This window comes from Cebus imitator, unplaced genomic scaffold (genome assembly GCF_001604975.1).
Source record: "Cebus imitator isolate Cc_AM_T3 unplaced genomic scaffold, Cebus_imitator-1.0 Scaffold56, whole genome shotgun sequence".
Lineage (NCBI taxonomy): Eukaryota > Metazoa > Chordata > Mammalia > Primates > Cebidae > Cebus > Cebus imitator.
Window position 1 is genome coordinate 6,260,006 of NW_016107371.1, and position 14,925 is coordinate 6,274,930.

A 14,925-nucleotide genomic window follows, 5' to 3' on the forward strand; every position below is an offset into this window, starting at 1 on the left:
GTGTGTAAAGAATAAATGAGTAATTACCATTCAATAGTACCTTTTATATATTTGCTAGTTTTAAATTTAAAAGAAGCATGTAGGTTTCCCTCAATTTACACAATACATATGTTCCAGCAAAGTTGATAATAGAGTAGACATCTGAGATAACTAAAATTATAAATTTGGACATCTTTTTCTGGAGGAGAATGGCCTAAGTTTAAAGTCAGAAAATAAATGACTTAACATAGTGGTCAAATCTGAGAGTTGGATTTTATATAGGTAAAAGGGATTTCTTAGTCTTTCAAAGCAATTCAATCCCATTCAACGAATAACAAGTTTCTGGTAGGTGCTGTGGGGAATGAAAAAAACAAGTAAGAGGCAGCCTTTTCTAAAACTCAAGCAAAATATGTTGAGCTGTAAAAGTATATGAGTAAAGAGAGGGTAACAATTAATAGCGGGGACTAGAAAAGAGGGTCATGAAGCAACGCGATGGGGATTATTTTGCCCATCTGAGCTGAAGGAAGGGACATTCTAGGCAGCAGTTCTGAAAACTCAGGATGCATAAAACTCACATGGCTGGCAGAGGGTAGGTGGGGGCTGCAGTGCTATATTCTGTATCAGCTACTACTACAATAATGATGTTTAACAAAACTCTGAAAAAGAGAATGTAGTGGTTTAAAATAACCTATTATTGTTTCTCATGATTATGCACCTTAGCTGAGCAGTTCTGCTGATCTGAGCCAGGCTCAGTTGATCTCAGTTGAGATCACTCATGTCTCTGGAATCATCCACGGGTCAGCTGTGGGCTGGCTGGTCTAGGGTGGTCTCAGCTGGTAGACTAGGCATTGCTCTACATGGTCTCTAATCCTCCATTAGGCTATGCTGGGCTTTTTTTCATGCCAAAGGTAGAATTTTTCTGACCAGACTCAGAACTGGCACACAGTCGTCAATTCTGCTGTGTTCTGTTGGTTACAGCAAGTCCAGAGCTAGCCATCCAGGGAGTAAGGAAATAGATTTTACCTCTTTATGGAACAAGCTACAAAGTCACATTGCAAAGGATATGAATACAGAAAGGGGAAGAACAGGTATCATTTTTGCAAGTAGTCGACCATGGGGCTTCTTTGTTTCGACTGGAATACTGATTAGGTGGAATGAAGCTGTCTGGAGATGCTGGTTGAGATTAACTTGACCTGTTTATTTTAAATTCAGGAAGTAGTGAGGAAACATTGAAGTGTTTTGAGCGGGAAAAAATGTTCACAAGTCTTGCTTTAGAAAGAATAAGCTTTCATGGTTACAAGGTGAATAACAGCATAGAGAGGCAGGAGAAACGGTATCCTTTCCAATCATCTAGGTCGAAATTAAGGAAGGTTTGAATCCATGTGATGGCAATAGGATCAGAATCAAGGCCAAAGGTAAGAAACTTTTTGCAAGGACTAAATGATAAGACTGCTGATGGAATGTCAGGTGAGAGGGACAAGTAGCATCTACTTTATTCTCCTTCCTTTTCCTGCTGTATACCAAGCTCAAATTTTTAACATAAATCCTCTTAGTCTACATTCAGAATTCCCAGAATATATTGTCCATTGTCACATGATAATATGGCATTGAATAATTGGCAGGACATAACACATCATATTGTAGGGACATGGGACTGAGATCCACTGCTTTGATCTACCATTCTAATGAGGCTAAGCTTTCTTATTTCATCCCAGACTGAAAGTTTTTCAAAAATTGAGGCTTTAGTTCATTTGGTCGATCTTCTTTCAATGGTTCTATATCTTCATAAATCGCGAATTTAAATTTTGTAAAGTATGTATTAAAGTTGCACAAATATTATTTTCAATTTTATTCAAATCAAATAATGTTGCGTTGATATGAAGAACTTTGCATAGAAACCACATGAATTTTAAAGGCAAAATTCTAATACCTAATTATCCTATTCTGAAATAATTAAATGCAAAGGATATACATATTAAATTGCCATAAACATATAGGCATTATTACACAATGCACATAATGGAGCCATAAAACATTTTATACTGCTTTATTATAAATAATTGGAAACAATATTTCATTTCTCAAACCAAGACAACAAAACGGTAAATAGCATGCTTTTTTCATTATTTTATTTTATTCTGGTAATATGAATTTGGAAATAGTATTCTTTATCCAAAGTCTGGTTAAAAAAATATCTGTAGGAACACAAAACAACAAAACACTCATTTTCTTTCCCTTAAATGAAAACAGTCAGAAGTTTTTAGAGAGAGAAGCTTACCTGCTATGAAGGAGTCACCAAGAATAGAAAAATGGTATCATACCTGCAGATATCACTTTAAGGCAAAAAGGGGTTGAATACAGATAGAGAAATATAAAAAAATTCTTGATGGTAAACTTTAAAAATATTTTCTTAACAATGTGAATAGCTTTATTTTCTCAAATGGAGGAAACCACTAAGGCATAGTGAATCAAGTCACCAACTCAGAAACTGGTATTTCTACCTTGCTACAAACTGTCTCCTTTACAAGAGAGGAGACCCAATAGCTTTATTTCAATTTTCTCATCCCATAGTGACTCACATTTTAATAAAAACTGTTTACTGTTATAACCTTGGACACTTAGAGGCAGAGAAGACTTCTTGATAAAATACTGTAGTGACTTCAAGCACCCCCAAAATTCACTTAAAATAGATTATCCCATAGGAATATTTTCATTAAGTTATTTATAGAACTAGCAGTCAGAATTTTTCTTATTCAGGTGCCTTTGATTAATTTTCTTTTTGTATATATTTCCCTTATATATAATAGTTTTGCCAATTTTTCTCCTTGATAGTAATTTTTAAAAATTAAAAATTGCCTAAGGGAATGGCCTGAAAGAGAAAAGTATGAAGGGTGATGTATGTCATTAAGAAATATAGTAGAGTTTATTGAGCATTTTTGTTTATTAGCATCAATTAAGGACAATGTTGCATATTCCAGATTAATCAGCTATTAAGTTTATCCTGAATATAAACATGCTATGTACAATGATATCTATAATTATTTCATTTTTCATAGATTTCAAAGTGTTTCTTTTATAGAAACTGGAACAGTGTGAACCTGGTAAGCATGTTTCAGTTAATTAGCAAAATTTAAATTAGCAAGACATAACAGGGTGAGTATTGAAGTTCTAAAAATATTTTTAAAATAATGAAGTTACATGTATGTATACACATGCAAGTAGATACTGTAAAGTGAACTGCTCCAGAGTACTTGGTTTTACTTCAACTTAATATACTCCAAAATATTGCTTTCCTGTATAATATCAAAGGAAATATTAAATGCATGTATATTATTTTAGAAACTTGATATATTTTACATTCTTTTAACTTTAATCAGGCTATAAATATATTTATATATCATTCAATCAGTTTTTAGAGTAAATGAAAACAATAGTATGGGGGTAGTAATTTTTCACCACATATATTCTTCCTTGATTATATCTGTTTCTCTTCTGAAAACTGTATCAAAAATCAGAGTAATGGAGTTTGTTTTTATCACACAGTTATTGTCCATGTACTACAATTCATTATGGCTTACAAAAATGGAATTTTCATTTGAAGATGGGTAAGTAGAAATCAACTAATAAGTATGATACTGGAATTAGGCTTCTGAAATCCATTAACATTTAACCAACTCAGCAGACAATGCTGTTCTAAATTTTTATCAAAATTGTGCCAGAGTATAATTTGTTAGTAGGTTTGCATAGATATAACACCTTTTCACTGGTGTCATATACCTTTTCCAAAGGATTATGGCAGGCTTGTTTGTATTCTTCATGTATATTACTTTTTTTCACTCTTTTTTTTTTCTGTTCTACATGAAATTGATCATATTTATCATCTGCCTACCGTAATTCCAAAATAAGATGCACTAGTAGTTTGAAGCACAGCAATCTGAACAGTTTCTTCCCTTTTTAAAGCCCGACAGTCAGTGGAATTTTCGATAGTCGAGCCATGTGAGCCCTGTCGCCCCAAGTAGAGACTCTTGTGAACTCAAAAGGTTCCAGATTCACAGTCAAGAATGTTGGTGACTTCACATGACTACCATTTATTGCTGGGAGAAAGACAATATTGTTCACTTCTGAAGTGTTCAAGCAGTTTCTCGCCTGGTAGCTTCTCCAGATTTCTTTGTTGCTTTTTTTATAATCACTTCTGACATTGGGCTTTCAAAAATCTAAAGGTCGCATCATCATAGTTGAGAAACGTAAAGAGTAACTGGGCCCTCTGAAGTAGTGCCACTTTATCCCATTCAGTTTTCCATGGTTTTGTCCCGCACCATAGAACATTCCATTTAGATTGGAGGCGCCACAAGCATCAAACCACCAGCCTGAAAAAATAGTTTATAATAGAAGGGAGAAGGAGAGGCAACAATTTTAAGTAAATGGAATATTTGGAAATTAATGGCATTAACTGATGGGAAATTTGCTTGCTCTTGTTATGCTTATTTGCAAATAGGAGGCATCAGTAAATATATTCCCAGTAGTGAAACGGTTTTAAATGACTTCTGATTTAAGATTTGTATGATCAATCAGAGAGAGCAGTGCTCTAATGGAAGGCAGCTTTCAATGTGACTCCGCTGGAACTCCCTGCTCCTTATAATGATGGGAAGCCTCTGGGCTTCAAGACACAATGTACATTAAGAGATGGATTTACATGTAAGACAAGTGCAATAAGGAAAATCCATATACCCATAAGACACATTCCATCTGTTATTGGGAATAGAACGAGTAATTATTAGTGAAGAAATTCAGAAACTTTGACAAGAAACTGAGATCTAAATAGAAAGATGTTCTTCATCTACTGCATACGTTTGTCAAGAATTGGCCCTAAGCTGCTTCTAAAATTAATTGGATTAATTGGATACTGTGCAATGACTATGATACTCACAAGGACTTTGAATTAATGTGCCTTCTCTGGAGCTTATAACAATAGAAAAAGTGTTCAGCAATAGTGGCCATTCAGGTCCTGTACAGCCATATTTTGTCTATGGTTATTTAAGGTGCTTTCCAAACTTAGTAAAAAGAAATACAACTTGATGAGTAACGTGGAAATCATATGCTTGTATAGCTCTCTGTAAGGATAACTGGATAACTCAGTTTTATTTTTTAAATAAATTAAGTTCTTAGATTTTTAGATAAAGCATAGTGCTTTTTCCTGTCTCCTGAAGTAACACTATTGAATCTTTAGGGAGGGATTTATGCCAGAGACATTCTGGCATATTTTTTATTTGGATACAGTTGACCTCTCTTTGATTACAGACTTATACCTAAGGGACTAATAGCTAAAGAAAGAGAAAGCTGTACAGTTGATGTTTAACTGTAACATGAGCACCATCTTGCAGAAACTTTAGAAAAAGTTAAATGGAGAAAAGCTAGTTCTCATTTTTCAACTTTAGAAGATGAATACCGCTGGCTTGTGTTTATAAAGTCACACTAGAGGCGTAACAAGCAGCATTAATCGCCGGTTCATACTGGGGAACCATGAGGTATGTCTTGATGAATTTGGAAAGACACTATATTCAGTGCAGTTTTATCAACTGTATGCAAACAACATAAATGTTAATGTAGTCAAAACACGAAGGACAAAAAGGTTCTTGTTTGGCAAAGAAGGAAGAACTGCAAGTAAAATCTTACCTTTGTTTTTCTTAAGATTAATTCTTCTAATTTTTGATCAGTACAGCTGGTAAAAACATGCTATTTATATTATAAAAAGCATTCTAATACTAGTGAATTTATTTGCCCAAAAGACTCTTTCTAAAGGACTAAAATGAAACTCTAGGATGAAATTCAACTTGATTGCTTCTATGTTTTAACTTTTCTCCTCCTTTTCTGTGACCTTCTTAAGGCACTTTTCCATTGCATTAATGAACTTTTTATAGTCTTGCAAATACGCACTATGGTTTCTCAAGCAAATACACTTACTCTATTGTTGAGACTGACAACGATTCATAGAATTCTCTTCCAAGCTGCATTAGGGTAAAGTGTGTGTTTTTGTTTATATGGTTTATAGAAAGTCACAAGACTCCCAGAGGAGTGTGGAAAGACAGATGTCTGTTGTAACAACAGCCTGGCAATAAAGGGCACAGGCTAAAGGACATGTTCATTGGGAAGCTGGGAAAGCTTAGGAAAGAGACAAGAAACAGTGAGAGCCTGTGAGACAGTCAGGTAAATTGATCTTGTGTATCTTTTCTAATGAATAAAGTGGGATAATGTTTGCAATAAGCAGAATGGCATTTTGGAGACATTGAAAGAAGGCCAAGGATGGCAGGGGTCACTGTCAATGAGGGAAATAGTCACCTAAAGCTGAGAGGGTCTGAAGCAAACCACCAAGTCTTTTGTTCATCATCCTAAAAACAATGGAAAGCCATGGTTTCTATATTGACCCATCTCCTGTACTTAGTAGGACACCAGAGTTTGCTTCATAAATGACCTGTGGGTCACTGCAGGCTTGTTAGCTGATTGATTGACTGATAGATTGGTTCTCCTTGTACAGTCTTTGTTGTCTGAAGTTGTTCAGCTAACTAAAATGCTATGTTTGATAGATACCCCAATATATAACACCTGTGCTTATTGTATTCATTTTTTTCTTTATAAATCCATCCAATATATAATAATTATGAAATGCTATTATACAATACTCAAGATAGATGTGGTCCTTGCCTTCATGAAACTCACTTCTAATGGGAGAAGCAGATGAATATATGTAAGCAGTCACATAAAATAACTACTAGGTCGGTGCAAAAGTAATTGCGGTTTTTGCCATTACTGTTATTGACAAAAAACGCAATTACTTTTGCACCCAACTTAATATAAATTATGACTTAAAAATGTCATGAAGAAAATAAGTAGGAGTGCTGAAGGAGAATAACTCGACTTTTCACATTCATGAAAGAAGCTGATATTTAACAAGACCTGAAGGAGGAGAGAGGCAGCCCCACGAAGATGGGGAAAGACCCGTCTAAGGAGAGTATAGTCCCTACAAATGCTGTGAGGAAGAAACCAAGCTTGGTGTGTGTAGTGACATCAGTGCAGCTGGTGCACAGTGAGCAAGAAATGACTTTCAGGAAATGAAGGTGGAGGAATAGGCAGTCCTGGTGAGCAGTTCAATGTTTATGGAACAATTTACAGTTGAGCCAGCCTGCTTGGCTGATCAGGCAAACAAGTAAAACATTCTCTACGAATGGGAACCACATTGAACCAGAAGAACCAGATCTGCTAGGTTAAATGTTTAATCGAACACTGTTTAGAGCCCTCATTCTCTATGATCTGCATCCTGAGCATATGTGACAGCATGATGAAAAAAAATAGTAGAAAATTCAATTCTGCATGTATTAACAAATGGATAGGCATAGGGAACAGGAATTTTTGGAAACAAAATTTCTGCCTTTAAAGAATGCACAGTTTTGTGTAGAAGACTAATAAAATGCTACAAATTGAGATGATAGCCATTAAACAAAGAGATGAAGAAAAATTTACGGAAATACAGAGGCAGTAGGTGCTGACTATCTGAAGGACCACAAAGCTTACTCATTCAGCAGCTGTTCTGGTACCTGAAGGACAGGTATGAGTTCATTGGATGGAAAGAGCTTCTATACAGTCTGTACTCTGGAAGAGCAGGAGGGAGTGTCTGCCAGGCAGCTTGGTTTGGCTAGAGTGCCAGTGTGTTAAAGAGTTGCAGAATATTGGGCTAAAAAATAAACAGGAGGGAGAACATAAAGGTTTTAACTACACCTTTAGACATTATATTTTGGGTAATGGGAAGCCTAGAGAGTGCCAGAGCAGAAGTTAGAAGACAAACTTTTCATGCCTACTTCATCAGTTAATAACCAAGAGATGCTACCAAGAGATCCTATGCAATAGTACCAATAGTATTTGATATTTATTGAATCATCCATATGAAGATATTTATATGCATTTTCTCATTTTATCTCCCAAGCAGCATTAAGCGAAATGGCAAGTACCACAATGAAGATACTAATGCTTACAGAGTTTCAGGAACATTTTAAGGTCGCATTCATAATATCTAGATTATAAGAGCTGACCAACAATTTTCACAGCACAATTTTAAGGATAAAATAAGATAATGCACTATTATAGTCTGCAAAACCCTACTTAAGTGCTTGCTGTAAGTTATCTAGTAAACGGTGCAGAATGTTTAGGGCAGGAAACGAAAGGACAAGACCTGTGGAGCATCATAATAATTTAATAATGAAGACAAGGTCATCGGTGCCAATGTATTTTCTTATTTGCTTGGTGGGGTTTATTAGAGAAATACAAAAATAATTTAGACCCAAATAAGTACAGATGTACAATGTTCATGTTATAAAAACTTGGCGTTTAAGTTCCTAATTTTTTTAAATGTTTCATTTTGATTTCATGACAAATCAAGGAGCTTGAAATGTTCAATTAACTCTTTATCTTAAGACTAGTGGGCCACGAATTCTGTGATCTGTCAGAGAACAATTGATAGTAAAGATAATGAATTAAGATAAAATAAAATAAAATAGCAATTATTTCTCATGACAATTTCAGTTTTATTATAAAAAGATCCTAAACTTCAATGTAGCAGAAGTAATTATTTCTATGTAGGATTCTGTTTTCTCTGATTCATTCAATAAAACAAACTAAATAACCTTTTCATATCAAATATTTCAAATAGTTTGTCCACTTTCTACCTTTATTTTTAAAAATTAAACATAGGCAAGTCTTTTAAACACAAATCCTGAAAATATGTGGTTTAAGCACATATTTTTTTTTTGCAGGCAAAAGTATAGCAGACTTTTTTGATGCAGGCAAAAATATAGCAGACTCTTCATTACTCAGATACATTCCCTGTATTTATAGGTGATCATAGATACTTAGTACATATGGTAAATCTGCATGGGATGTAGATGTTCTGTGAATATACAGTAGAGTATTCCTGAGTTTGCAGTTCCTCTCTGATAAGATATTAAGAGCTGAATTATATATCCTGTGCAATCCTGGGAAAATATAAACTTCGTATTTTGTATATGCTTGAGATTAACAAATAAGAAATATCCTAAAGCAATTCATCTAGAGAAGGCACTTCAAGCCTAAAAGAACTCAGTGATGCAAACAAAGGATAAAAATAACAGTTACCATCTGCTATTGGGACAACTGATAAAATGTCTCAAATGGTGTTGTTGTTTTTGAGATGGGGTCTCACTCTGTCACCTAGGCTGGAGTGCAGTGGTGCATTATCATATCAGCTCACGGCAACCTCCGCCTCCTGGGTTCAAGCACTTCTCCTGCCTCAGCCTCCTGAGTAGCTGGGACTACAGGCATCCACCACCACACCCAGATAATTTTTGTATTCTTTTTTCTTTTTTATATTCTTTTTTCTTTTTTATATATATTCTTTTTTTGATAGAAACAGGATTTTGCCATGTTGACCAGGCTGGTCTCAAACTCCTGACCTCAGGTGATCGATTCACCTCTGCCTCCCAAAGTGCTGGAATTACAGGCGTGAGCCACCGCACCCAGCCTCAAATGTTTTACGGTTGGCAACTGCTGAGATGAGGACTTTGCCAAGCATTTTTCTTCATAACTTGTAACCTCATGTATATTTTAATAAGAAATCTGAGATTCGCGTTTCCAATTCATTTACACTTAACTCATTAAAATTTAGTTTTGTAATAACTATCCCAGGCCTTTAAAACTCATTTGTGTCTTTTATCTTTGAAGCAGAAAATCCACATTTTGTCACTAATAAATGAAACTTTGCCCAGAAAATAGGAATTTGATTCTCGACTTTGTGCTCAGGAAGTTCAGCTTTATTTGAACATCAGGAAACCTAACTCTTACATTCTTCCGATTCTAAACAAAACATCTCTCAACACTTCTTTTCTATGGTAAAATGTACAGCAAAATGAAAAGGTATACCTGTTTTTGTAGATTTCTTTTGTTCATTTTCAATACATGCATTCTAATCAGCAATATGCAAAAGAGCTTGCACAGAAATTAAGATTTTAGTCTTTCATCACTAAGGATAGGTTTAAACTAAATTGATTGGTGTCATCAATGGGATCATAATGGAAAAATCTCTTTTGTGAGTTTATGGTACAAAGCTGACCCTACCCAAAGCCAGCCTCAAAAAGCAGCTGCATGGGTCTTGTATGCAGGAGGCAAAGGACCTTGCTAGGCGTCTGCATTCCTTCTGTCATCTCATTCCTTCTGTCATGTTGTGCTATACCCCCTTCAGGCCAAGGACTTTAGTTTTTCCTTTCTCTTCTTTTTGTTCTAAAGTTGAAAAGTTATTTATCCTGGCTAGGAATATTGAACTCATTTAAAACTTCTAGGTATTCTTTTACTGTCTCTCTTCTCCCTCATACTTCATTTTGCATGTTTAAGTGAGGAAATGCTTGAGAAAAGATGCTGCCAACAGTACAATAGAGCTCTGTCATTCTCTTTGAATGCCATTTCTTTTCATGGAGGCAGTAGACAGAGTAGATAGAACAAAGGCCTCTGGAGATTGAGTACCTGCATTTAAATTCTACTTCTGGCAAAATTCTGTAACCTATGGAAAACCATCTAACTTTTCTGTATCTCAGTTCTTGCCGAAGTATTATTGTGGTCTCTATTTCCAAGAGTTGCCAGAAGCTTTATGAGTTATTAAATATAAATTATTTAGGATAATACAAACATACCTGTTAGAAAGAGCTCAATAAAATATTTAAATATTTTTACTGAGTACAATACAGAATTAATTGGTTATTTCTCATTCACGATCAATTATTAAGCTTTGGTTGTAGCTTTGCGCAAGAGGTCTATCAGTTCCGATTCACCTTTCTCCAAACTTATAAAAGACATTTTCTGATACTCTTTGCTCTTTTTCTAATAAGTAAAACCTTGCCCCAGAAAATAGGAATATAACCTTAAACTTTGCATTTTAGAAAGCTCAAATTTATTTGAAAGTCAGGAACCTAACACTCAAATTTTTACAATTCTGCAGTTTAGTCTTTTGGGGTTTGGTAATCCTTAAAAGTTAGTTTCAATCCTTTATAGTCACCTCTTTGTTTCATATTTGTACATACAAATACATGTATGAATTGTGCATGTTAAATCTAAGTTCATGCAAGAGTCACATTTATACTAACATTCATTTACTTTGACTTTTCACCAGAATCATTTATAATTTTGCAATGTACTTTCAGAGTCTCTGCTAACATATTTACTCATTAAACCAATATTTATTGAACCTATGCTATATGCCACCCACTATGGCAGCCACTGGAGAGCATAAAATCCCTACATTCATGGAACTTATATTTGTGTAGAATAAGCTTACATTTTATGTACTAAATAGAGAAATTGGGTTGAAATAAAAGAATGCAATATAGATTTCTATAGTCAATTTTACGTTAGCCATATGGATTTTCTTTTCTCTCAATATTTTTACCTTGAAACTTAGATAATTTTAGTTATCTGATTATGCTTAGCATGTCCTTCTTGGGTTCTCAAAAATGCTAAGACAATTATATTTTCCCAAAGATCTTATCACTGTGAGATCACATACCAGTTGAAAAAACTGCTAACTTTTATCATTTTATTTGTATTCTTTAAGATTATATAGCAGGCAAAGTGAGCATTTATCAACTCTCTGCTGTTATCATCTGGAAAGTTCTAGGATGTACTAAGAAATTTATGTGTATGGCTTTATCCTCTTTTTAAGGACTGAACTGAAAAATATCTTTTGTCAGCTTTAGAAAGTCTTGTTTATCAGTTGACATGGTTTATGCATTGGGAAAAGAAATCAGAGTTTCTGCTTCAATAGATTCTTTCTAAAGAAGGTTAGGTCACATTTTTACATAGCTTTTATATTATGTACTAAATATGGAAATTACATTGAAAGTAAAGTAAGGAATGTAAAACAATAACATATTTGTTTTTTGTTGGCAACCGTTAATAATTATAATTTATGACAGACTGTTAGAAATAATTCTTTATAATTTTAATAATTTTAGTTTACTGTAGCTTAAGCAAACTTTTAGAAATGCCGATATGGAAAACTCCTAATTTAGCACCAAAGATGATTTTTTTAGCTGAAGGTAAGTTTGTTTTGAATGTAACAATCTAGCAAAAAAAATGTCATTTTCTTAATTTTGGAATCAGAAGTTTTTGCATATTTATCTCCTTATACAATAAATATGTACCAAAAATATGCATTAAATGACAGTACATTTTCATTTTCTTAATGTTAAATAGTAGATAAAACTATTTGTTTTAAAATTTTAATGAAGCTTATGCTCTAGCCTGTCTTGCTCATTTATTTAATAGTAGTTAACCCCTTAATAAGTACTCATTAAAAATGCCTTAAATTGATAGAAGAAAGTTAAGAAAGAAGGAAGTTAGAAAAAGGAGAACAGGGATCAAGTCCTACCTGGTGTCTAGCTGAAATACCTTCTGCTTTCAATTAAGTCTATTTTCTGTCATTCAGTCTTTGACGGTCGAGTGTAATGATACCAGATTTTCCAACTGAAATCACTCTATGTACTTGAAAAAACTATCTAGGACAGTTCATGGGCAATAAATCTTATTTTACTATTAATTCCTTTTAAAAGAAACAAAGGAAAAATATATAAATAAACAAGATAAAACAAAGCTTTAATTGATAATGACAAAGATTTATGAGTTACTAGCTCCAAAGGGTATGAAGTCTCACTGCTTAAGGGAGGCTATTTTAAATAGGCAACAAGCTCAAATACTAAGTTTAGAAAAAAAAAAAAAAGAAAGGAAAAACCATTAGATGAGGAAAATGACTCTAAGGGAAAATTTGACAGAAAATAAGTAGTAGTGGTGGGAAGTAGCTAAGTAGGACCTCAGTTCCAGGCAATACTCCAGTTACCTGGACTGTCAATGACATTCATCCTTATGTTCTCCAGTTCTTAGCTACCTAAATTCCACATTTTAGCTTTCCATAATATATAGCTTTGCAAGACCTGGATTCTTTCAAAGGGATATTTGATAGGGTAATGGCGTTTATTACAAAAACAGATTTACTTAGACTATTCCAGTCCAAGCAATAAGTGGAAATATTCTCTCCCAAACACATGTGTTTATTGGTGAGTAAGAATTGGGTCCAAGAATGATTATGGATGAAAGAACATGACAAAGCTCAATCATTTAAAGCAGAAATAAAATCATAAATCTGAGCAGTGAAGTTTTCTCATTGACAACCAAGATGTGCATCCTCCTCTTTACTTCACTCCATATTTTCATTATTATGACAGAAATATGAACATGTTGGAATGCTCTTCTAGGGACACATTGGAAAGATTTTACTGTTGATTTTTCATATATTTATTTGGTAATAAAAATATCTGTAAAAATAGACATGGATAAAATAAAGCATATTTCAATATGAAAATGGGCAGGAAACTGAAAAATCAAAGTCCCTTTGTCTTTGTATAGAGCTGCTCACAATTTCATTTATGAGATCAGGGAAGTAATGAAAAGAAAAATTCTCTTTCAGGAAAAAGTTCAAGACCTACCTTGTGTGTACTATTTTTTAAAAAAAACATCTTAGATTTGTAGCAACTATTTTGGGGGGTGAGGGCTGAGGGAGGAGTCATAAAATTACATATAGAAGACTTTCATATTTAATGATGTAAAATGTAATACCAAAAGGACATGTTCAAAGCTCAAGGGAAAGAATATGATAGAGGCGGAATCACAATAGGTTAGTCTTGATAATATTGGGACTGGTATCATATTGAAAAGATGTCAACATAGGTGGCATGGATGGGGGTCAATGGGCTGTGATTTGGTGATAGTAGTAATGGGGGGGTTGGGTATAGGGAAGAAGAGAAAAAGATTTATCCAAAACCTTCACTCCATACTTTTCCATGCTCTATTAGTTGATGAAGATAATTTCAACCTAATTATTTATTTCATTGGTTTTAAAATTTGAAAGTGATTTCAAGAGTTACAAGGTGGTCATTCACATACGAAACTCATTCATGTACACTACTACTTCACTCATTCATGTACTACATTTTCTAATGAGTTTCTATCTGTCACAATCAGCTGTGCTAGATGTTTGGGATGAAATGGCAAACATTAACTGATGTTCATTTTCCTCATGTACAATATAGAGATGAGTTTCTCTCCCTGCTGTCTCAGAGTAGATCTGAAGTTCACGATACTACAACATGTGCAGTAACATATAATATGTTATGATAATAGTAGTCATATAGTGTTTGGGAAAGGAAGATATTGGATTTGAACAATTTTTTCTTACAAATATGAAAACATGTTTTGTTATAGAGTAAGACAGAACATATATCAGAACAATTGAAGGCGGGAGTGACTGTTATTATAGTAAGAGAGAGAAGCAACACTAAAATTGTGAGAGAAGAAACACTGAAACAGAAATTTATCATACAATTTTGTTTGATGCCAACTCCTTTGTTGCCAGAGCCTATAAAATTGTTGAGTGATATAATTTGCCATTTGGTTTTATCTTAGGGTTTCCCCAACTTCAGTCAGTCATGTCAACTTCACAGTTTCACCATATCCATTTATAACTTTTATTAATATGTAATTATTTTTTCTTTAAATCAATTATTTATTAAATACTGAATATTGTGAATGTATTCTAAAATGCAAGTTTATGTCATTCCTTTAAGAGGAAAACAGTACCACTTGTGGCTCACATCTGTAATCCCAGCGCTTTATGAGGCCAAGGTGGGGGGATCACCTGAGGTCAGGAATTCAAGACCAGCCTGGCCAACATGGTGAAACCCTGTCTTTACTAAAAATACAAAAATTAGCTGGGACTGGTGGTGAGCACCTGTAATCCCAGCTACTCAGGAGGCTGAGGCAGGAGAATCGCTTGAACCCAGGAGGTGGAGACTGCAATAAGCCAAGACAGCATCATTGCACTCT

At 34.2% G+C, this 14,925-nt stretch overlaps 1 protein-coding gene across 5 annotated transcripts in view; it reads right to left on the bottom strand.

Annotated features, from left to right (window-relative positions):
- Window positions 1-1,804: 1,804 nt before the first annotated feature.
- Window positions 1,805-14,925, bottom strand: part of ANGPT1 (angiopoietin 1) — a 246,594-nt gene continuing 233,473 nt past the window's right edge. For 3 of the 5 annotated variants that reach the window (XM_037738709.1, XM_037738708.1, XM_037738707.1), the window contains exon 9: window positions 1,805-4,346. In XM_037738709.1, coding sequence (XP_037594637.1) covers window positions 4,186-4,346 — 161 coding nt within the window. In that variant the 3' untranslated portion in view covers window positions 1,805-4,185. The remainder of the gene's footprint in view (window positions 4,347-14,925) is intronic. The other 2 variants (XM_017528999.2, XM_017528998.2) reach the window with 2 other exon arrangements.